This window comes from Solanum lycopersicum, chromosome 6 (genome assembly GCF_036512215.1).
Source record: "Solanum lycopersicum chromosome 6, SLM_r2.1".
In the NCBI taxonomy this organism is placed as follows: domain Eukaryota; kingdom Viridiplantae; phylum Streptophyta; class Magnoliopsida; order Solanales; family Solanaceae; genus Solanum; species Solanum lycopersicum.
The window spans coordinates 44,261,976-44,285,808 of NC_090805.1; the positions used below are offsets into that span (position 1 = coordinate 44,261,976).

General features: G+C 31.4%; 3 protein-coding genes, 2 non-coding genes and 1 pseudogene across 6 annotated transcripts; 4 read left to right on the forward strand and 2 right to left on the reverse strand.

The window, feature by feature from the left end:
- Positions 1–47: 47 nt before the first annotated feature.
- TRNAN-GUU (transfer RNA asparagine (anticodon GUU)) lies at positions 48–121 on the forward strand. The gene has a single exon. It is a non-coding gene; the product is annotated as a tRNA-Asn (tRNA).
- Positions 122–790: 669 nt separating this feature from the next.
- Positions 791–2,230, reverse strand: LOC101246640 (aquaporin TIP2-1). Its single transcript, XM_010324392.4, is given in 4 exon segments — positions 791–1,370; positions 1,508–1,758; positions 2,105–2,215; positions 2,218–2,230. Coding segments are annotated over 4 exon segments (747 nt in total). The 3' UTR covers positions 791–998.
- A 2,129-nt stretch (positions 2,231–4,359) lies between these two features.
- LOC112941774 (U5 spliceosomal RNA) lies at positions 4,360–4,467 on the reverse strand (annotated as a pseudogene).
- Positions 4,468–5,789: 1,322 nt separating this feature from the next.
- On the forward strand, positions 5,790–5,871 carry TRNAS-CGA (transfer RNA serine (anticodon CGA)). The gene has a single exon. It is a non-coding gene; the product is annotated as a tRNA-Ser (tRNA).
- A 127-nt stretch (positions 5,872–5,998) lies between these two features.
- On the forward strand, positions 5,999–12,731 carry LOC101251298 (peroxisome biogenesis protein 2). The gene is made up of 8 exons (XM_004241695.5): positions 5,999–6,359; positions 7,161–7,274; positions 7,381–7,534; positions 8,380–8,516; positions 10,298–10,398; positions 11,198–11,315; positions 11,587–11,753; positions 12,308–12,731. Exons 1-8 carry the CDS (start codon positions 6,219–6,221, stop codon positions 12,435–12,437), a joined length of 1,062 nt encoding a protein of 353 aa, XP_004241743.1. The 5' UTR covers positions 5,999–6,218; the 3' UTR covers positions 12,438–12,731.
- A 3,204-nt stretch (positions 12,732–15,935) lies between these two features.
- LOC101250810 (transcription factor bHLH68) lies at positions 15,936–20,699 on the forward strand. 2 transcript variants are annotated; one of them, XM_004241693.5, is made up of 8 exons: positions 16,092–16,486; positions 16,857–17,238; positions 17,529–17,603; positions 17,973–18,038; positions 18,612–18,677; positions 19,172–19,240; positions 19,963–20,007; positions 20,228–20,699. In XM_004241693.5, the coding sequence occupies exons 1-8, from the start codon at positions 16,302–16,304 to the stop codon at positions 20,354–20,356; spliced, it is 1,017 nt and encodes a 338-aa protein (XP_004241741.1). In that variant the 5' UTR covers positions 16,092–16,301; the 3' UTR covers positions 20,357–20,699. The 2 variants fall into 2 exon arrangements, with proteins under 2 accessions (XP_004241742.1, XP_004241741.1); XM_004241694.5 differs by lacking the exon at positions 19,963–20,007 and having other exon boundaries at positions 15,936–16,486.
- Positions 20,700–23,833: the final 3,134 nt, after the last annotated feature.

Sequence of the window (23,833 nt, forward strand, 5' to 3'; positions counted from 1 at the left end):
TAAATTGTGAATATAAATAAAAAGATTATGGAGTTGTGGAACAACCAGCTGGAGTAGCTCAGTTGGTTAGAGCGTGTGGCTGTTAACCACAAGGTCGAAGGTTCAACCCCTTCCTCTAGCGTTGTATTTTTTATTTTTGGCTTTACAACTTACAAGTCTCTGTTCATTAAGTAGGCTGATTATGCATATATATAACTGTAACTTTTGTTGAATTTACTAGTTGTAAATAAGGCTAAAAAGATCAAAAACTTATGGTACCTAAAAACTTGAGCTTTAATAGTTATGGCCCTTTCTATTGGAGTCAACAACATCTCTAGCATTAGATGCCATTCAAGCTCAACACCATGACAAGCAGATCTTAGGAACGAAGTGTATATTTGACAAAGTAAAGATTATATCATTAAGCCAAACATCAACCATTGGTGACGGATAATACTCCTCGTTCCGCACACATTTTTTTTTAATTGTTCGAAAAAGAAATATAACATTTAAAATTTGAAATAATTAAGTAAATTTCTCATCTTATTTGTAATGTCAAACTTTTTAAAACTATATACAAATGTTAGTGACATAACTTCGTCACATGAGTATTAGAAATGATAAGGACTAGGGAGTACTAGTAATACTAGATAACCCTTTCTTGAAAGTATACGTGAATCAATTGAAAAAAAACTTTTTTTTTTGTTTCAATTAGGGTTTCTCATGGTTTACAAATATTCATTTTTTATTCTAAAAAACTGTTGAAACAGTACGTACCACAAGATTCCAAAAGACAAATTGCATAACAATATAATCAATGAATGGATAAAATCTCATTAATTTTCATACACTATTTCGAACATTGCATCGAAGTTGGATCCAAACATGCACAACAAAAGCTAGAAGTTAAGCAAGACCAAATGTTAAACAACCAAAAAAGAAAAAAACAGCAAAATGTCACTTTTCTTATTCCTTTTATTACAAAAAGTCGAATACGATATCAAATACAATCTAATATTTTAGAAATCGCTAGAGAGAGGAACATGGTCACCGTAGTTCATGAACACATTGCTATAGATTAAACCGGCTAAGCCACCACCAATGAGTGGTCCAACCCAATAAATCCAGTTACCAGCGAAGTTGCCACTAACAACTGCAGGCCCAAAAGAACGGGCTGGATTCATTGAACCTCCGGAGAATGGGCCCGCAGCCAAAATGTTAGCACCAACAATGAAACCAATGGCAATAGGTGCAATTGTACCCAATGATCCCTTCTTGGGGTCAGCTGCTGTGGCGTACACAGTGTACACCAACGCGAATGTGATGATAATTTCCATTACAACTCCTTCAGTAGCTCCTACACCAGCTGCCACACCGTGGATTGGAACAGTCTGCGTAGAAATAAAACCATAAAAAAAATTTAGATATTTTTGAATTCAATTTTAATATATAATTACGGCTTCAGTTTCAAACAAGTTGGAATCGGTTATCACAATTCTAACTAAGTCATAATTTGAAAACTAATTACCAATCCTCCGGTAACAAACTTGAGGAGGCAGCAAGCAACTATGGCGCCCAAAAGCTGAGCCACCCAGTAAAACAGGCCGGTGAGAAGGGTAATTTGGCCTCCAAGAGCTAAACCAAAAGTAACAGCGGGATTAACGTGACCACCGGAGATGTTAGCACCAATAGAAACGGCCACGAAGAGAGCAAATCCATGGCAAACTGCTACCGCAACTAGTCCGGCAGGATCAAGAGCAGCATCTGCTGTCAACTTATCTGCAGAATAATTAATCATCTATCAGCTACTTTGGTTCAATAGCGTTACGTTGCATGGAAATTGGTGCCGAAAATTACTATCTTCGTCTACTTTAATTGTTATAGTTTCCTTTTCCAGTGCGAAACTATAAAAAAAAAATTTGTCCAACAGCTCAGAATATATTTTTTTCATGATATTGATATGCAAAAAATTACAATTTATAATACTTTTCGAATAATTTTTGAATATCAAACTAATAAAATTTAATTTATCTGTAAAAATTAATCAAATTGAGTATTGAAAACGCAACATGGCAAATAACAAAAGTGGACGAAAAAATATAAAAAAGAAGGAGTAGTTATTAACTGTAGGCAATGGCAGAACCAACACCGGCGAAGACGAAAAGCAAGGTGGAGATAAATTCAGCAAGATAGGCCTTAATAGACCCACAATTGAGCGAATCGTCAAAACGTCCTAAGCTATACAAGGCATTTTGAGACTAAAATTAATTAAACGCTGCAATAAACAGAGAGAAGAATATTGCTTTTGGATGACCCAAGAGTCCTTTGTTTGTCACTTTTATACTGCAAATATAACAATAAAATATGTTGCATGTCAATTAATGCCCCCATCAATTGTATCTTGTACGCGCTTAACTGTCATTTTACGTTTTTTAAAAATTAATTTGATTAATAATTAAATATAATTATATTATATCATATTTATTTGATATTAATTTACATATCAACATAATGAAAGAATATATTATAAAATATTTAGTTAAAATTTTTATCGTTTGATTTTATAAAAAAAATCATAACAATTTAACAGTAGAGGAGGGACTACTATACTCTCTCATTTCAATATACTTATTTTCCGAAGCGAATCTAGAACTTTTTACTTAAATTTTAAAAATTATGAGTTACTTATATATATATATATTATTATTGGATGTTTACTTATAAATTTAATTTTATAGATTCTAAATTATTTCAAAATGAAGACTATAAAAGATTATAACTGGATTCTAAATTTAGTAATCGATAAATTTCTTGATATAAATGACTTATTTAAGTAAAAATCACTAGATTCAATCAAACTCATAATCTCCATCCTCTAAAAGTATTCAGTTTAGATGATATGAACTAGTAATTAGGTGTATATCCAATCAGATGTTTTATTACAAAACTTAGCTGTCACTAACATGTCCTTTTTTTGGAAATGTGTCGAAGTTGATCGATAAAAATATTAATGATCACCCATGTGAAACGATCGTTATTATTTATTATAAGACATTTTGGGTGGTGACCCTTGTGAACAAAATAATGATTTAAGAAAAAGATTTTGTGATATCTGCGTGACTATATAATGAGGGGTTTAATCTGGTCTACAATGTGCACTCACCGACCATCAAAATGGAGAGTGGAATGCTTGTGATGGAATTTGCTGGAGTTTCTCTAGAGTTATTTAGAATATGTTTGGTAGGTTTAATATGTTTTTTTTGGTTAGGTATATCGCCAATAAAAATATGTATGTAAATATAATATAATTGCGAAAATACATTATTTTAATAAACTCATGTTCACCATAACATGCATAATATATTTGCTCCGGTGCGTAATGATCCAACTCAAGAGGTGGTTCTAACTTGCATTTACTTGCAACGTAGTTGTTATAAATAAATAAATTAAAGATTCTTTTGCAAAGAAACAAGAAGAAATTGTTTTATTAGAAAAAATATTTTGACCGGTCAACCAAATACTTGGCCTTTTTTTTCACTTTAGCTTTGAGATGATTTTAGCCACCGGGGATGGCTCAATAAACACTTTTGGGCGGTGCTTTCTTGATTAACTATCTGAGTTATTAAGAACGACGGTGAACCAAGACATGAAGAAGTGCAATGCAAAAGAACGCCTTCTTATGGGAGGCCTCGAACGGTGGAAGATGAACAATCAATGAGGAATAGCTTGACTATAAAAGGAAATGAAGTAATACTTGGCCAATTCTCTAGTATTCATTGAAGACTTTTCACGTATCCCTGCTAAAAATATTTTCTAATATAATACTTAGGCCACATATTTGTACTCTTTAGTAGGAAAAAGCTTTTCACTTCAAAACTATCAATCAGGATTGTAAGTGAAAGTTCAAGCTTTAAAGCTCCTAAACTCTTTTAGAGCCTGGTCCCAGCCAAGCCCATTCTCCTTACAGTCAAGTAGTTGAACACCCCCTCAACTAAGCAACAAGAGTTGATTATGGAATAATAGTTAGCTGAAGACCCCCTTGGCTCAACAACAAGAGTTGATTATAGAATAGTAGTCGACTTTCTCGTAATTACATTTTTTTGTCCAATAAACTTTAGCAAATTTGCCTTGTTGACAAACCTCAACTCAGCAACAAGAGTTGAGTTGATTATGGAATAGTAGTCGACTTTCTTGTTCTTAAGGATTTTTTGGTCGGTAAGCTTTTAGCAGACTTGCCTTGTTGACATAAAATTTATAATTCAACTTCACTACAATGATAATTAATTCAAAAGTGTAGAGCAATCCCATTAATTCGACTTGCAATGATAATTAAATATACATTAATAAATAAAACATTCAAAAGTTTAGGACTAGTATTGTTGGGATTTCTCCCGCCAAAAATAAGCGTATGCCACTATGTGCAATGCTCACACGGTATTCTTTAGTAAAAGGCGAAAGAATAGTTCGCTATGTGCTTATTGCGTGGCTGCGTAAGTTGTTTGAAGGGGCTAGAGCCCATTATATGCTAGATCGAGACACTCGCTTCTTCTCTAACTTCGTGATGTGGGATGTTCTTCTAGTGTCTGCAGTGACTAACACTATGGGCTCTGCTAGTATGGGTTTTGTACTCTTTCCCATGTGAGGAAGATATTGGGCTTGTATTTTTGGGTCATCTTTAAAACAAAAATGTGCAACAAAACCTTGCCTCAAGATGGGGCTAAGTGCACGAATAGTCGTTTTTGGGGGTTGTCATTTAACTTGATGCTTTTTTTTTTTTTTTTGTCATTGCAAGTATTTTATTTTCGAGATAATTTTAAATGTACGTTATTCAAATTAAAAATTTGTGTCCAACTTCAGGCTTTTGTATCTTTAAGTGTGTCCTTCACAAGGTCATACATGAAATATTTTCTGTGAAGTTTGATATAGTTTACCAACACCAACTTCACGCCTTTTTTTGAAAATTGAAGTTGCGGATTTGATAAAATCAAAACTGCTCCATTTTTTCACTGAAATTTTATCTTACTTGTCAAAGATATTTTAAAAATTGAAATACATTGTAAAATTGGCTAAAATACGTCACGTGTGTCTAAATTGTTTTTGCCATTTTCTCGTTCAATTTCAACGAACATCCGTGCAAAAGTACGATTACCTTCAGGCTAGTAATATGAGTTTTGGGCTTGAACAAATAATTAGTTCCAACTTGTGAAAAATTCAACTAGCAAACAAAAGCGAACATGCTGCTTTAGAAATTACCTATATGAGACTCCTCTGGTTTGACGTATTATAGCATGCTATTCACATTGAGCACAAGAGCTTCTTAGTCTGATGGTTTGATTGGACGGTTAACTTTCCCGTTTCAATTTGTTTCATCTATTTTGATTTGACATAAAATTTGAAAAAAAGAAGAAAATATTTGAATCTTTTAGTCTAAACTAAAGATATATCAAATGTTTATTTTTGTATTTTTTAAACATGTTAATACGAAAAGTGAAATTAAATAATTGCTAAAAAAAAAGAATTATTCTTTTGAAAACTATCTAAAAGGAAAGTATTTCAAACAAATTGAAGTGAAGGAAGTATAACAATATCAATTGATTGATATGTAATTGAAGACTTAAGTCTAGATGTATACTACCAATGATCGTGGTGTAGTGATGAGATTACTTTATTCTTAATCAGAAATTTTACGTTCGAGCCATAGATATGGAGAAATTTTTTTTTGGGACCACTATTCTTCAATTTGGGTTCTAGTCGATATTTACATATTGAATTCGTACTTATCAGATTCATAAAATTTAGAGAGACAAACCGTCGATATGTCCGAGTGGTTAAGGAGACAGACTCGAAATCTGTTGGGCTTTGCCTGCGCAGGTTCGAATCCTGCTGTCGACGTTTTTATTTTTTTCTTGTTTTAATTTAGGCCTTTTGTTATTTTCAGCACAGTGCGTCTTCCAATAATCTTGAAAAGCGTGCTTCAATGACACACCCTTTTTTAGAGACGAAATTACCCTTCACAAATATCCCTAACCGCTTTTATTTTCTATTTTTTTTCTAAATTTTAAATAAACAAAGACTTCAACTGTTGTGTCTCAAATTTGTCTGCGTGGTCAAGTCAGTGCTGAACTGAAAAGATTGCTCACCGGGGTTCCGGTACGCAATCGCCGCCGGCGACCACCAATTTCTTCATCGCATATCCCACTATAGTTAAAATTCATTGAATTATCTAGTACGGCCGAGATATGGACAGACAAAACCTAGCTTCATCCTCCGCTCCCCGTGGTGGTGCGACTGTCCATCCTCCCCCACAACACGATGCTTGGATCAATACTTACCGGAATTTGCATCCTCAATGGCAATCTCTTCTTCCTCCACCGCAACAGGTACTCTCTCCGCCCATTCATTTTATGCCTCAATTTTTTATTATGACACTTGAGATAACTGATTTCCAGTTAGGGCAGAGACTTTTTGAAATATATATTTATTTTGGTATCCGCACCTGCTCAATTAAACTTGTGGACTTCGAGAAATTTCCATTTGTCTCCCATATCTGTTCCATTTTATTATGTATATTTGTTCTTTACTACAGTATTTCCCACAAAAACACTGTCTTTCTTATTGGACTTACTCCGAAGAAGCATTATAAGTCATTGTTTCAGTTTTGATGATAATAGGCTGTGGTTTGTCTGTCTATTTAGTTATGGAAACTTTGATGGAGCTTAGAACATTCATAGAAAAAGTTCTGATACGGACATTTGCACATCTACGTTTTTTTTTATTGGGGGTAGGATACTAGAAAAATGGATTTAGTTCCCCTAGTCAGGACCAGATTAGCTTAAATTTTCTTCAAGTTTTATGCAACCTGGGATGATGTTAATGGAAATACAAGACGTGGAGCTTCATTGTGATAAAGATCAGAAATACAAGAAAGGAAAGAAAAGACTAGCCGTTCTCTGGAAATTGTTGATGGTTTTAGTGTGTTATCCCATGGGAATTTACTTATTTCTTCATTGTAACACACAAAAGCTGTTTTCTTTCCTTTTCTGTTGTAAAGTTCTTAAATGTAGATCTTTTTACTGTTGGGGCTCAGAGAAGGATGAGTAAGGAGTTCCGTTTTGAGGTTTTATTTGCTGATTTTTTTGCTTCCACCACTGAAATTTCATGTTGATAACTTCTTTTGGCAGTCAGCCATTCCAATATCAATATCCAGAGTTAATCAGGTAGATGCTGGAAGACTGGACATTGAAATGTCAGCCATGCTAAAAGAGCAGTTGGTTAAGGTCTTTTCTTTGATGAAGGTACCTATCGTGTAACTTTTTGTTCTATCATCAAATTCATCAAGTCTTCAGTGATTCTGTTATCTAACAGAAGTTTTGATATCTGTTTTTTTTTTTTTGGGATTAGCCAGGAATGTTATTTCAATATGAACCAGAACTTGATGCTTTTCTTGAGTTTCTAATCTGGCGATTTTCTATCTGGGTTGATAAGCCTACTCCTGGTAATGCTCTCATGAATCTGAGATACAGAGATGAACGTGCAAGTGAGATTAGAGGAAAAGGTTAGAAAAACATCATTGCTTAATCTTGTTGCTCCTTTTCTGTAAGTAGCTTGTATCAACCTTTTTTGTATCTCAGTGATGTTAGAAATTAAATTTGTTATATTGTGTTGCAAGCTATGCATCGATGAGATGGTTCTAGATTCTACTTTAGGGATTAATTTTAGACTTGCTATAGAATTTGAAACTTCACAGTCTCTAGTAGCTCAGCTGATCTATTAATAATTAAAAAGATTAAGACCAAAGTATCTAGAAACGCAAAAGATAAAGATAAAAAGGATTATAAAACAGTAATTCGAGATTAGTTGCCAACTACTTTCAGAAAAACAATGTATTGGAGCAGACAAAGGAAGATCATCAAAAATATGTCAATGTGAGGAGGTGACTTATTTGCCCAAAAAATGGCTTACTAAAGAAAGCATAAGAAGAACGAGTACAAAGTACAACCATCTTCTTCAGTTTGTAATGGAGGGACCATTGGAATTGACTTGTAAAATCTCTTTGGTCTTACTTTGTGTTTGTGTTTGAAATGAAGAGGTTGGCAGCTTGATTTAATTATTTTTGATATGGTAAAAATGTTTAAGGTTGGCAGCTTGATGTAATCACATTTCTTGTTTCTTGCATTAACTGCAATAATTTCAGTTGTAGTCTTATAGTTTGTTAAGTCTAAATTAGCAAGGGTGTATAATCAATCTGATTTGGAAGGATTGTCTTGGAAAATCTCCTTTGTCTTACTTTGTGTTTGAAGTGCTAAGGTTGACAGCTTGATGCAGTTTCATTTTTTCTTTCTTGCATCAACTGCTATAATTTCAGTTGTAGTTCTGTTTCCTTTTCCATGTTTTTTATAGTGAGGACTGGATTAGAGGGACCAGGACTTACTGTTGCTCAAAAGATATGGTACTGTGTTGCAACAGTTGGTGGTCAATATATATGGGCTCGTCTACAATCATTTTCTGCTTTTCGGAGATGGGGTGACTCTGAGCAGGTACTGCTCTCTCTGCCTCACATATTCGACACGTTTGCGTGCATGCCTGTTTTACTGGTGACAAATATGTTTATCACTAAGAGAACTCTTCGTTCTCTAATAGATAATACTCTTCAGTTTTGTTGACTTCAATTGTTAGAAATAATTAGTTATTAAGTCCTCCAATATTCTGACTTTGTGTAACAACTTTTAACCTTGAAAAGGAACCCCTCGATTTTTATTTTGTTTTGGCTTAGGCATATGAAATGTTAAGAAGGAAAATTTTTATATGCTTTGGAACTTCAAAATGTGCAACTTCAATGTAGGATCAGTAAAAACATCTATCACTGAAAAGCCTTGATCATTGGTATGAGTAGAATATTGACAAACAACAAGGATGTTGCCATGGACCATGAGAAACTAGTAGCCAAATTTTAGCTCAAAATCAATTTAGGTGATTTCTTCATGCATATCTTAACTTTGATAGATGTAGTTACCCGATGCATATGCTGTCAGGAGGTAGTATGCGCCGAAGGAGTAGTTGAGCTGCGTGCAAGTTAGTCCGCATACCACCATTATTATAAATACGGTGTAGAGTATTAACAAAATTGTGTCATCTAGGATCTTTTAGTCTGAAGATCATAAATAACATTGTAGTCAAGAACAATGAGATTCTTATGGTAACAACATGTCCAACAAAACTTTGTTATGTCATGGAATCTCCACAGCAGGCAATATTCTACATATAGAAAAGAAGTAGGAATTAGAAGTATTTCAGTTTGATTCTTTCCCCTGATCTTCATATAAATACAGATAGTATCAAAAATAAATAAAATTCAGATGAATAATAATTTTCCTTCAGCAGTATAATACTTACGGAACTTCTGAAAGCATTTTCTTGATAACTAGCAAAAATAAATGTTAATTTGAAATACTAGAGCAGAGCTTGTCTGTATTTAATAATCCAAATGACCAAATGTATTCTTGTGCCTTTTGTTTCAGCCTATCCAAATTTGTTTAATTTTCTCGAAAAGAAAATACTTGCATACGCTACATGAATACTTCTGCTGGAGAAGGGTATCATGTATATTCAATGTTATAGTGGTATTCTATCTAGCTGTTAGTTCTCTTTTATTGATTAACTAATCTTTTTGGCCATGTTATTACAATATGAGTAGCAATTGACCTTATCAAAACAAAATAGGAAAGAAGAGTTGAATTGATGGGGTCACATTTAGGGTCTACATGCTACTTTTAAGGTACCACGATTATTGAGGTAAACAATATATTCAGGGCCTAGATTATCAAGACGTGAGATAAACAATTCATTGATTAAATATTAGATTAGATGGGGAAATACGAAAGATCACAAGATATTTTCTCAAGTATGAAGAAATAGAAAAAAGTTAGTTCAAAAGTAAGGTGGACAATCAGGTTAAAATATGATGTCATGCAGCTTTCCTTTTTGACGTAATAGAAGAGGACAATTGGAATATGAAGTTGGGGAAATGTGAGATTGAGGAAGTATTGAAAATTCAATGTCATAGAAAAAGTACAAGTTTGTCCAAGTTTGGAAGCCATGTACATTTGCATAGTACAGTTTAAAGTCTTATGTTGATATCGCTGTTCAGTTGAACAGCTTTTGAAATAGGATTGGGTACTAACTTGTATAATACTGTTTCTTATAGTGTCAACTTGAAATCGTGTTAGTTTAATGAATAGTACTAACTTGTATAATACTGTTTCTTATAGTGTCAACAGATAAATTTATTCGTCACTTTTTAATTATGTATTTGCTTCAGAGGTCCTTGGCACGTGGAGTGTGGTTGTTAATGCAACGGATGGAGGGTATCTATAAAGCAGCATCTTTTAGCAATTTACTTCTCTTTCTTTACACAGGAAGGTATATCTCTTACTGCAAAGACTTTACTTTTTATTTCTTTTTCAATGCATAACATGACCACCGGATAAAAGAAGAAGATGACAGAAATCTAGTTCACAAAGTAGTTCTGTCAGTAATACTGCCTGAGTCTGTGCTGCCTGAATCTGTGCTGTAAGAACTAACAGACCGGTGCATGGGTATCAGAGGCACACATATGAGCTTGTATTGCTTTATGACAAATTTTCAATGGGAAAAGGTTAAAATAGGGAACTTTCTAAGTTTGAATCTGTGGAGAATGTTCTATTAAAGAGGTCATATCAGGATGAGTTGAAACTGACCAAGTTCTTATTGTTTCAAATGATATATTACAAACTTTTTGAGTTGGGAACCATCATTTCGTGGAAAAACACTTTTAGTCGAGGGGCATACGTTGAGAACTTGCAATAAAAGCCCCCATTTTTCTTCTGAAAAGCAAATGGCATCTAAGCTTCATTGTTTCTTTGTTTTTACTTGACTGTAGTGAGCTATGGCCACAATATCTGTCATCAATTTGTACATGCATCTCCATCCAATCAGACAGTGATTCCTCGTATGAGGGACTCAGGTCCCCAACTTAGTGCTGGAATCATGCGGCATGATAAACTTTTTGCACATTAGGATGGTTGATACTACTGATTCTTTAAAGATATATGGGAGCCCTAATATGCACAGTGCATCATTTGGTTGTAATAAATTTCCCTTGCATGTGATCTGGCCAATAAATTTAACACATTACAACTTCTTACATTAATGGTTTTCTACATGTATCAACTACATGCAGGTTCAGGAATCTCATTGAAAGAGCTTTAAGAGCTAGACTTGTTTATGGGAGCCCAAATATGAACAGAGCTGTGAGCTTTGAGTACATGAATCGTCAGTTGGTCTGGAATGAATTCTCGGTAATTGTCCTTCCATTGTCGTTATCTCACAATATGCCCGTCCAGAAAGTATTAAAAAAGACTCACTAAGAAATTTCTAGATAGTTTGAATCATTAACAATATAGAGTTTTACATATTCTTTTAGCTGTTTTACTGGATTGTAAATTTTTTTTGCTTTACAGTTCAAACTTTGCAGCTTCTGTTTCTGGCTTTACCTTGTTGACATGTTTGGTTTCTCAGTAGGCAAACAATGTGAAGGAGTTGGATTTTAAACAATTTTCTAATATGCAGGAACTGCTGCTCTTGCTTCTTCCCCTTCTCAATTCAGCATCTGTCAAGAGTTTCCTTCGTCCATTCTCAAAGGACAAATCTTCAGATTCTTCAGTAGATGAAACTTTATGCCCCATCTGCCAGGGAACCCCATCAATTCCATTTGTAGCTATCCCTTGTCAGCATAGGTATGTACATTTACATGCTTTCATTTATACAATAGAATGGTAATGCAGTATTCTCATATATGCTTATATGCCTTTATTAAGAACATACTTCGACGTTTCTTAACTGAAGAAATCCTTATCATAGAATAATGAGGATTTGTGGAAATTGCTGCTAGACAATCCTAGGTTAGTGTAGGCATTATTATTAATGCTCTTTCCAGGTGAAAATTGTTTGGACCGTTGTGTTGAGTATGGTTCTAATATTACTGTCGGCACAGAACATCAGAGTCAAAACTACTTTTACTTCAGGTTTACAACCAAAATAAGTTTTCATTACATTGTTTGTATCACCTCGTCTGCAACTTAAAGATGATTGAGTCCAGTTTCTACAAGCCAACCATGGTTCTCATATTAGGAGCTATTGAGCTTCTCGAAATCATATATATGCTTTCTTTCGTTGGTCTTTTGCCATGCTTTCTATTCGACAGTTTTCAATGTTCAGAATCATTTCTATCGTTAGTTTGCTTTGCATAAATGATTCTGAAATTTCAGGTGTTTGTATTTCAATGTTATAGGTACTGTTACTACTGTCTTCAAACAAGGTGCTCTGCATCTTCATCGTTTCGTTGCCCCAGATGTGGTGAACCAGTTGCTGCTATGCAACGGCATGGTGGTTTAGTCAGCAACATTCCTCAGAAACAATGATTGTTCTGCAAAGTGATTGAAATGATAAAAAAAAGGGAAGCTAAGTTAAACTATAGATCAAAAGTTGCTCAAAAGACAACTTGACAATGAAACTAGGTATCTAGATTCCTTAATAAAGCTTATTGTTCTGCTTTATTGAGTGCTTTAATTTTTTAATAGTGTGGTTGTCCCTTTTCCTGTATTTTACATCTCATTTGTTTATTTAATTGAAAGATAATTTTCTCAATTGTTGGATCAGTCTACACGCGATTGATTCAATTTTTGATGAAATGACTCTAAAAGTTCTACTTTTAACTTTGATTACGGCAACTTTTGAGAGGAAATCATAAACATAATTTTCATTTCCTTAAGGTTGTCAATTTGCAAATTAGCTAAGGTGAGAAAAAGTGTGTCAGTTAACTTTTGAAATGGGAAATAACAAGGACCTGAAAGATTGAAAACTTACACCCAAATGTATTAAAATACCCTTTTATCACGTGGTTTTAAACATATCACGTGGAAAATTAAAGATAAAGTATTTTAAAAAAAGAAAGGGATTATTCTTTTTGAAACAGACTAAAAAAAATAGGATCATTCGTGGGAGTACTATTTATTGAGGAATTAACCCTTATTCTACTATTTATTATAGGAGCTAGTTATAAATAATACGAAAGCAGCCCTTACATAATCAGAACTTAAGCCTAGAATGCAATTAAGGTCGGCTAAGCATGCAATTTGGCCTCCTATTCCTAATCTTCTATTGGAAACATCAACTCAAGTCTATTGTGAACCTTCAGCATATGATTTCAGATTTATCTCAAGTTAGGAATTTTATTCAGATATCTAATTTGAATTTTTTAAGTTGTATAAAAATTTCAATCAGTGAAAACTAAAAACTATCAAAACATCACAATTCGTACACTCTCAAATGAGGAAATCATAGTTCATTTAATATATTGAAAAATCCTAAAAGTGTCACATTAATAAATTGTATATATTCATGTTGTTTTGTAGAGATATTGACAATTACATGCTATTACAAATTTTTAGATACACATAATTTTCATAAAGATTTATCAGTCCAAAAAAATCAATTATAACAATAACTATCTATTCTCTAATATAATCTTTTCACAAAAATATAATTATTGGTCAAGTTTACATTAAAAAAGTATTGAAATCACAATATGAAATTGAAATCCCACATTTGGAGAATTTGGAATAAGAACTTGAAATTAAAGTTTATTTTGTAAAGATTTCAACAAGAACAAGATTAATTTCAAATCAGAACTTCAAATTACGGTCCAATTCCTATGTCCAAAAGTCTAATTATTGAGGGAAGAAATAAGCAAAATGTTTCATTTCCTTCAGGTTGTCAAGTTGCAAAAAAAATAAATAAATATTGTTTCAGTGAACTTTTGAAATGTCTCAGAATATTTTACGATGACATTCTCTTGTGAATCTATCAATAATATTTGAATTCCTTGGGACTCCTGATTGATAATTTTCGAATTCAAGAACATGTTATTAACAAGGAATTAAGTGAAACTATTCATTCATTTCATAAAGTGAACAAGTATCGTTGGATATTCAAAAATAGTATAGTGAACAACTATTATTGAACGGAGAGAGTAGAAAATAGATATGAATTTTGATAAAATATAGTATGTAGGGAATAACTAGAATAAATCCAAATCACCTCCTAATTCAATCAATATAGATTATAGGCACCTAGACGAATAGAATCCTCTAGAGGAAAAGTATTTCTCTTGCAAATCTTTAGGCAAAGTTCATAGGCAATAAAAGGAGTTTCACCCATTAGCTACTTAATACAACTATATATATGCTTACAAAACACTTTTTCACTTTTATTTTTTGGAATTATATTAAAAATCGAAGACTATCTAATGAAAAGTTTTCTCATAGTTAAAATAGCTCATTAAAAGAAAGAGTGCACGATTTTGACCAGGCACGTATCGAAGGAGCAAAGGAGTAGGTAGTTAATGCTCGGATCAACAGGAAGGCGAACGAAAGTGAACTTGCATCGAATCAGCGTACTATGAAATCGAAGATTGAAGATGATTTCCAATAAGCGAAAAGTTATTTGGACATAAAATTGTTATAAATTTTTCAAGATGAAATCCACAAAAGTCATTTTATAATTTCACTCTTAGGTGTTTGGATTGACATAAAAGTTGGTCAAACCTACTTTTATTCTTTTAAGTTAGTTTTTAATTTTTGAAAATTTTTGACAAACTTTAAAATAAGTCAGAAATTGTTTGACAAGGTTAAAAATAACGTATAATAAATTAAAAATCAAAAGTAGACATTCCTATTTTTTTTTAAACTTTAAAATCATTTAAATTTGACCTTTTACTTTAACTTTTAAGACAATCAAAACGGGCTCTAAATCACTCACAAGAATTCTAAAATTTCAAATCTCATTTTCGAAAACAAATATTGTACTGTTTTTTTCTTCAAATTTCACAGTTCTTATGTCTAAACGCCCATGAATTTACCGGAGATAGCTATTAATTACAAATATAGCCCTTATATAATTAAATGTAAGACTAAAATGAGATTAAGATCAGCTAAAACATGCAATGTGGCTGTCTCTTCTAAATATAAATATATATCATCCATTAATTGATCATTCACTTAAGCCTATAATGAACTTCAGAACTTAATCTTCCAAAGCTCCTTGAGCATGACTCTTGATAAACTATCATTCTCCCTTTCTTTGGAACAAAATCGCCCTGTAGCTTTTCGAGGATTATCCAAACTTTATTAAGAAGCTAAATCGAGGGTATCTAATAAAATAGTCGAGACATGTAGGCAAATTCGATACAAATATTAAATATTGCTATCGAAAAAGAAGAGATCAGAACAATAAAGACTATGAGCCCTTCTCTGATTACTATGGTAAACATAACCCCAACACAACATGTTTTACATAGTTACTATAGTTTAACTTGTTATAACAGATAATACTCTTTGATAACCATAACATAAATGGAACATTTAATATAAAAAGGTAAGATGCATTATTAATACAATCAAATTTTTCTATAACAAAATACGATTGATCGATAGAATATCTATTATTAATACAATCAAATTTCTCTATAACAAAATACGATATTCTTTGTTAGATGTGATAAAAGAGCGTACTCCTTTTTTCACAAGATAAGATCAGAGAATGCAGCTGTATAGCTAGTAACAGAAAAGAACAATCCTTTAATTAGTTACCACTCTTAAGTCAATGAAGTTTGAAAATAAATTTTTTTAAAATAACACCACGAGCATTTGTTTTTGGGCCTGACCCACCAGCCTTTTTCTGCCTCCACTTTACAATAAAGCTAATTAAAGCAAGAAATTAAAAAAATAAAAGAAGGTATCAATAAGAGGGAAAACAAAATACAATAACAAAGGTTCTCAACCCCACAAGTAAGAAATAATCCTACTCTCTCCGTCTCATTTTATATCATATTTTTTTATTTTCAGTTTATTCGAAAAAATGTCACTTTACATTTATAATCATACAAATATCTAAGGATTGTTTTTAGAGCGCATATTTTAAAAATCTTTCTTTAATATCATGTCAAGTCAAATATTGTCACGTAAAATAAGACTGAGAAATTACTATATAACAAAGTAATGTTTACTCTCTTGACAATGATATATATATTATATATATATATATATATAATACAGCCTTGAAAGGCCTTCAAGAAAGTCTCCTTTTTTTGCACAAAAAAAAGGAAAAAAAAAATAGACAAGTAGTGATGTGCAAGAGCAAAAAGTAGTGAGAGATACAGGAGAAGAAAGATTGCAAAATTTGTGTTGAGAGAAGAGGGTGAAGAATAATCATTAGTCGAGTAGCAAATGATGGCTGGAAACCCTACTAATTGGTGGAGCATGATCATGAATGGAAACATGCATCCACAATTATCTCATGATCATGATCAACATAATTCTTCTTCTTCTAATTCTAATTCTAATTCTTCACATTTTTATGGAGCTCATAATCCAAATCAAGATTTTCCTCGTTCATTGAGCCAACTTCTTATGTAAATATACAAAACCTTACCCTCTTTCTCTCTCTTTAATTTATTCGTCATGTTTAATCACCTAGCTTGGTTCTAAAGATAATTCAGAATTCGAACTTTATTATATACACATATTATAGGGTATGTAGCTCCTTACCTAGAAAATTTTGATAACTTTCCCTTTGGTTTGAGCTAATAATTGTCATCTTCTTGCTATGAGAAAAAGAAGGATACAAGATCTAGATTAATTAGTGTGATTTTACCAAAGATATATATATATATATTTGATTTGTTTTTTTACTTTTACATAATAGTTCGAGCAGAAAGTAATAAGTTCAATCAGATTTGTATTTTTTTTTCCTTTGTAATTCTCAAATATGTTACTCTACAGGAATGGATTTTGTGGTGATGAAGAAAAGTTTGGTATTAGTCCTTTTCATGCCGCCGGGAATTCGGAAGACCAAAGTTTGAATTCCGTCCATCCAACATCATCAACAGCTAATTTTAGGGTTCCTGTTGCTGATGTAAAGCCAGAATTGTATCATCATCATCATGGCCACAACGAATTTCAAACATCTTCATCGCTACAAGAAAAACTCGAATTAGATACTGATCATTTTACCAGGCCTTTAATTGCTTCTAATTGGTCTCAACAAGATTTGTCTTCACCAGCTAGCTCTTGTATTACAACTGGGTTAAGTCACAACCTTTTGAATTTCTCTAACAACAAAGGGGAACATAAGCATCAACATCCAGATCATAATTCAACTGAGGTAAAGAAAAAAAGGGTAATTAATTAAAAAAAGTTGATTTATCCATTTCATCTTACATTTGTTATAAGTCAATGGATTCATCATTAAAATTTCAAAAAAGGGGAAAGTGATTTGTAGAAAAATGACAAAATTAATTCATGATTAGCATTACGAATTTAATCAATACAAAAAAGTAGAGATGCTTAGTGATTTTCATAATGAAAGTTTTAGCTAAGCATTAAGTTTTTGAATTTTTTTACCCTTTTTTGTTTACTTTATTTACTTTTTTTTTTGTATGTATGTATTAAAAGTGTAACAGCACAAGCAGTGGTGGGATTAGCAAGAAGGCTAGGGTTCAACAATCTTCAGCTCAACCATCTCTAAAGGTAATTGTTATTACTATATCTCTCTTCCTTTCCTATCTAATTTTTGTAAACCCTTGCGCTTGACCATATTTTTTCACTTTTTCCTAGAGTTCAACTCTGAAAAACATGTTTAGTCATAAAATTTTAAAACTTCAACTCGAATTCAAATTTTTCAAAAGTTCAACAAAAAAAAGTGTCTTCACTTTTTTCGTAATTAATTTGTGTTCATAGCCAAACACAATTTCACTTTGAAAAACAAAAAACTTTTTTTATTTTCAAATTTTACAATAAAACATGATCAAACGCCCATAATATCACCGAAAACTATGGTCTACCTAGCAAACTAAAGTCCTTAATTAACTTTTTTTTTTTTTTGCAATTTCTGTGCAGGTAAGAAAGGAGAAGCTAGGAGATAGAGTAACATCACTCCACCAACTTGTTTCTCCATTTGGAAAGGTAAAGTTACTAGCTAGGTTGTAACTTTTTACACTTAGAATGAGTAAATTTTTTTTTTTCACATCATTAGTTTAAGTTGACTTCTATAGATTAATCTATAAGTAATGTATACAATCAACTCAATAATTTTCTATAATAAGTTAAAATTCATCCATATATTAGTCACACTGAAATTAAAACACTAACCAAACAAGGTCCGAAACGAATTCACACTAATCACTTGATAATTACTAGTGTGATATGTTAAACTTATTTACAATGGTGTAATTGCATAAGATCACATAACTTGTACTGCGTATTAATTAGTCTATTTCCCATGCTGATGGCAGTACTGGATCACTGAAAAGAATAACGTTGAAATAGTAGTACTATATAAATAGACTAATTAATTTTTTTTGGTAGATAACACATTTTTTTATTTTTTTATTTTTTGCTTTAGTGATCTTACCCATGAAGTTGTGTCTAAATTAAATAAAGTTTTTCAACACAAAAAGGAAAAGAGAAAAAGAAGAATATATGGCTTTAAATTTGTGTTGGTGTATGAGACAGACATGTCATGTTTCTCTTTTGCAGACTGATACAGCCTCCGTCCTATCAGAAGCTATTGGCTACATCAGATTCCTTCAGGCTCAAATTCAGGTCTTCCTTTTTTTTTTTTTCATTCATAAGCATGCTGCAAATATATTCATTGATTTTGACATGTTGCATTATACGTATATTCTCCGTTTCAAATAGAATGATTCACGGTGTCTTTTAGTCTGTCTAAAAATGGTATGATATGATCATTTGCACTTGACTGTTTAAACTCATAAGATTAAGCGATATTTTGTTACATTTAACATAACATTAATTTAACATCATAATTAAGAGTAAAAAAATCCTTATTTTCTTAACCTATATGTCAAGTCAAAATAGATTATTCTATTCGAAATGAAGAAATATTATTATTCACCTTATTATCTTTTAGATTATTTTATCTTACTTATTACGAATCGATCGTCCTATATATATATGTTACTAACTAATTATAAATATGTGAAAAATGTTATATATTACTATGAACATATATATATCCATTGATATTATACATGAATTTTTATCAAATTTTTTTTTTGGTGCACGTATATATGCAGGCATTAAGCTCACCATACTTGGGCAATGCATCAGGAAGCATGGGTCACATTCCCCAACAATCACTGAATGTAAGAAATTTATTCTTTACACATTTTCCAATGCACGACCAAGATTCCTCATCAGTTTCTCATATTTATACACGTGCGACTGACTAATCATATCTGATTAATTCGTTAATTATCAAGATTAATCTTTTAACTTTTCTTGAATTCAAGAAAATTAAGTATTATTATTATTATTATTTACTTGATATACAAATGCCTACTTTATTGGATCCCTCACTAGTACACCAAAAGCTAGTTATGTGAGGCTTTACATTTGTAAAGCAACAGTCATATATATCAAAGTGTTCTGTTCATAAAAAGTGACCGCCCTAAAGGTGAAATGATCTTCTCAACAATAATTGCACTTCTTCAACTGAGTTTGGTAAAAACAAACTCTAATGATCTATTTTACATTGCGTAGTTTGACTGAGCATAAAATTTAAGAATATAAAAAATACGTCTAATTTATGTGTTCTTTAATTAATTAAAGTGTAGTAACATACAAAATGTAGCCTTTTAAGTAGTGGTTTAAATATGATTTCATGCCTATAAGGGAGTGTTAATGGAAATTTTATCACCAAAAGTTTACATAATATAGAAATATGACGTTCTTTTTTAAAACATACTAGAAGAGAGAAACGGATGGAGTAGCTTAGTCAAGAAAGGGGCTAAAATTTTGAATTTGGATCCATTATAACTTTCTTGTCCTTAGATACTAATTTGAATTCTAATTCCTTTTCATCTAGTTTTTGGATGGTAATTTTCTGAAAAGGAGACCAGCAAATAAGCAGGTACGGTATAATTCTATTCAATACATGTACATGCATGCCCCATTACTAGTGTGGCAATTAACAAATATGTTAAGTTTTACATTATCGTCAAATAATTTAACATGTTATAGCAGGTTACTTATTATTTGTTGTATGATGTTACTAATCAATGCTACATACTAAATTGAGTTGCCTCTAATTATCTTTTAATCGAGCTGATTTTAGTTTTCATTCTCTTTAGGATTCTCAGCACAAACCGATGGATTTAAGGAGTAGAGGGTTGTGCTTGGTTCCTATTTCTTGCATGGCAAATATAGGAAGTGATACCGGCGCCGATTATTGGGCTCCAGCTCTCGGAGGAGGATTTTGATGTTACGAGCTGATTGGATTTTAAGTTATATACACTGACAGTGTAAAAATACTGAGACGACAACAAACTGATGATAAGACGTATCGGAGCCTCTGTGTCCTCATGGAATGAATGATATAACATCACAAAGCAGTCATTCTCAGTATGAAAGTCAGAGCTGACTGTTTGTGATGCTATTTTGCATTTGAAATCGGGTCAATGATAAAGTGGTATTTTCCAATGTACAATATGGTCCTATTTTCTTGAATTTCATGAATAATCTTACTACCTTACAAGGTAGTTCATAACTGTTGTATATGTAACTTGGAAATCCATAGGTACAATCAACATATCGTTTCGAAAATTTTATCTTTCTTGCAATATCATTAAATTCTTTACTCTTAGTCGTTGTTTTATGGTGGAGAAATTTATTTGGGACTATCGTCAAGAAGATGTTAAAAAAAAAAAAAATTAGATATTTAAAAACTATATGAAAAGTACTATAAATTGCAATTTTTGCATACTAATTTGATGAAAAAATACACCGTAAAATATCGGGAAAATGCATAAATATTTTTACTAGACTATAATCGAAATCTCGGAGACACACCTCAACTAAAGTAAAGTCCTATTACCCCCCAACCCAACTTATTTTTTTTAATTTTGTGTACCTTTTTGGCTTACGTGACATCCGAATATCTCTCACGCGCCTCAATTGCGTGGAGTCACGGAGTGTGCCACGTAAGACAAAAGGTATACAAAATTTAAAAAAATAAACTCGGGGGTAATAGGACCTTAGTTTAGTTAAGGTGCATATCTAGGACTTCGGTCATAGTCTAGGGAAATACTTGTGCATTTTCTCTAGAATGTTTTTCTAAATTCTTATAATTTGACTTTAAAAAAAAGGAGACTATGACAACTAAAAACGAACGAAAAAGTATATAATTAAGCTTATGACTTTAGGTCAAAATTATATTTCATAGTTGATTCAAAATTGCAAGTATGATCGCTCAAATTACCACAAGGGAATAATAGTTTGATGAAAATGATGAGATTATTGTTGTGTTCGGTAGAGGAAATTATTTTCCATTTTTTTCTGGTTCGGTTTGACTTGAATGTTTTGGCTCAATTTTTTTATTTTTGGACTCCATAATAATTTGTTTATATTTTTTATTGAATCTTCTTGTTCTTAGATTATATATATATATATATATATATAAAATTATAGAATAGCTGTTATTTTTTCTTCTACCAAGAATTTTTTTTTTTCAACAGGAAGAACTATAAAGTTCTACCTCTAAGAAACGTCTATCTTTGATTAAAGGCTGAAATGGAATGATGAATGTCAAATTTGTATTAAGATCAATGCATTGTATAATTAAATTAATTAAATCACACTCTAATTATTAATTGCCACGAAATTAACAGTAATTTCTTTTTAAACATAATTTATATATTGTGGGGGCGGCAGAATTAAGGATCTATACTCGACTAATGAACTTTGTAATTGCCTAGGTCATTCCACTTTCGTTTTCCACTAACAAAAGGTAAACAATTTTAAAATAATGAAACTATTGTTAGTTCCTCTCTATCCAATAATTTCTATTTGAAATTTCAAAAAAAAAAAATCATATATGACACGATGAGAGGAAATTATTTAATTCATAATTTTATCCTTTTATAAAAGTTGACAATAAATTAAGATTTTTGCTGGTATATATGTACTTGTGTGTTAATGGCTATGTTAGAAAGTCAAGAAGCAATTATGCATTCATTATTTAATGTCAATAGTGTCTTGGGACATCCAAAAAAGTGAAATGTGCTTAAAGATTTGAGGCTTTGACAATATTATTTATTTATATTAATATGATTAAAAAAATTAAACAATGAAAAGAAAAGAAAAAATTATGTGATTAAAGTTGGTTCAATACAATCATCAATTCATGATCAAGCCAAAACATATTAAACAAAATATTAAATTAATAAAAATAGTAGCATTATGTTGTCTACTTGTGCTTTTTATAAAGGACCAAATATATATTTGAATTCGTTTTCAAAGCCAGATAGAGACAGTTTGGAATGGACGGTAGGTGATTTTGAATTTAAAATTTATCGATTTTTATATATAATTTTCATGAAGTTATTAAAATATAATAATAATAACAATAATAATAAAATTTACTAATAAATATTTAATAAACTTCTTAATATTAATATAACTCTTTTTTTTTTTTTTGATAAAAAACTACTTGATTCATGTGCATGTACATACAACACATTGTGAATCGGCCCTTGTTGTGGCCAATTCCAATTTCCCTTAGCAAGTTCTATAGCTGTCCTTGTCCATTCCCAACCTTTTATTTACAAGTGGCTAGACGGTTCAACATTTTACTCATCAACCAATCACTTTTTAGTTCACAATAAACAAAATATTGTTTTTTTCTATAACAAGATCACAAAGCGACATAACTAGGTTTTAATATTGATGCTGAAAATAGCCAATTATCATGGTGAGAAATTATTATATGTTTTTTTTTTAAAAAAAAGAATTATTCATCTACATATATACACTCACGGATGGGTTTTTTGTGACAAGACTTGAAGATAGGAGATATTAGAAGCGAGAATACAAATGATTCTAAGAAAAAGAATGATTTTCTACTAGTGAAAGGTTTTAAAGTTACCCGAAATTCATTAGATTTTTATAATTAATATTAAGAAAAAAGTCTAACAATAACATATTCTCTTAATGATAGCATATATATATATATATATATATATATATATATATACACACACAATAGACCCCAACAAGTATTGAATTGAGACAAGTAGTAGTAGTTCTTTCTACCTTTTATGGTACTATATCAAACAAAATATATTCATTCCAACTTTATTCCCTATTTTGTTTGTTTGTTTGGGGTATATAATGATGATAATGGACCTATCTATTGTCAGTCAGTAGCTGGAAACCCAATTATAGAAATATCTTAAAGATTACGAAAGATCAAACGTGATATAAATTATCCAATTTTTTTTAAAAAAACATTATTATTATATTTAACAAATTAAAAAAACTAGAATATATATTCTTGTTTCTAAAGTTGTAAAGAATATACTGTCACTTTTTATTTTCACTACTAAGTGATCAGGTTAATTTCACTAATTAAGATAGGTTCAATCAATAAAACTTAACGTGCATGAAACATATTTAAACAATGATCCAATTAATTCTGCGTATGTTTTGACTATACTGCTAATCTACCATCTCTGTGCACATAACAATTGACAAGCGTTATAAGAGTTTTTGGCCTCCTTAATAATCTTTATAGTTTAAATTCTGAATCGCGAGCTTAAACTGATGTAGTATCTTTCTATATTTTTATAGCAAATATACAATATATATATATATATATATATATATATATATATATATATATATATTTGTATCATAAAAGCAGATGCTAATATAGCTCTGCTAGTTTCACAATAACTTGG

Bases quoted from the DNA above. Each gene is read 5' to 3' on its own strand.
- LOC101250810 (XM_004241693.5), top strand. From the start codon at position 16,302: ATGATGGCTGGAAACCCTACTAATTGGTGGAGCATGATCATGAATGGA. The intron at 17,239-17,528 runs GTAAAGAAAAAA...ATGTATTAAAAG, and splicing joins CAGATCATAATTCAACTGAG to TGTAACAGCACAAGCAGTGG. The intron at 19,241-19,962 runs GTAAGAAATTTA...CTTTTCATCTAG, and splicing joins TTCCCCAACAATCACTGAAT to TTTTTGGATGGTAATTTTCT.
- LOC101251298 (XM_004241695.5), top strand. From the start codon at position 6,219: ATGGACAGACAAAACCTAGCTTCATCCTCCGCTCCCCGTGGTGGTGCG. The intron at 8,517-10,297 runs GTACTGCTCTCT...TATTTGCTTCAG, and splicing joins GATGGGGTGACTCTGAGCAG to AGGTCCTTGGCACGTGGAGT. The intron at 11,316-11,586 runs GTAATTGTCCTT...TCTAATATGCAG, and splicing joins TGGTCTGGAATGAATTCTCG to GAACTGCTGCTCTTGCTTCT.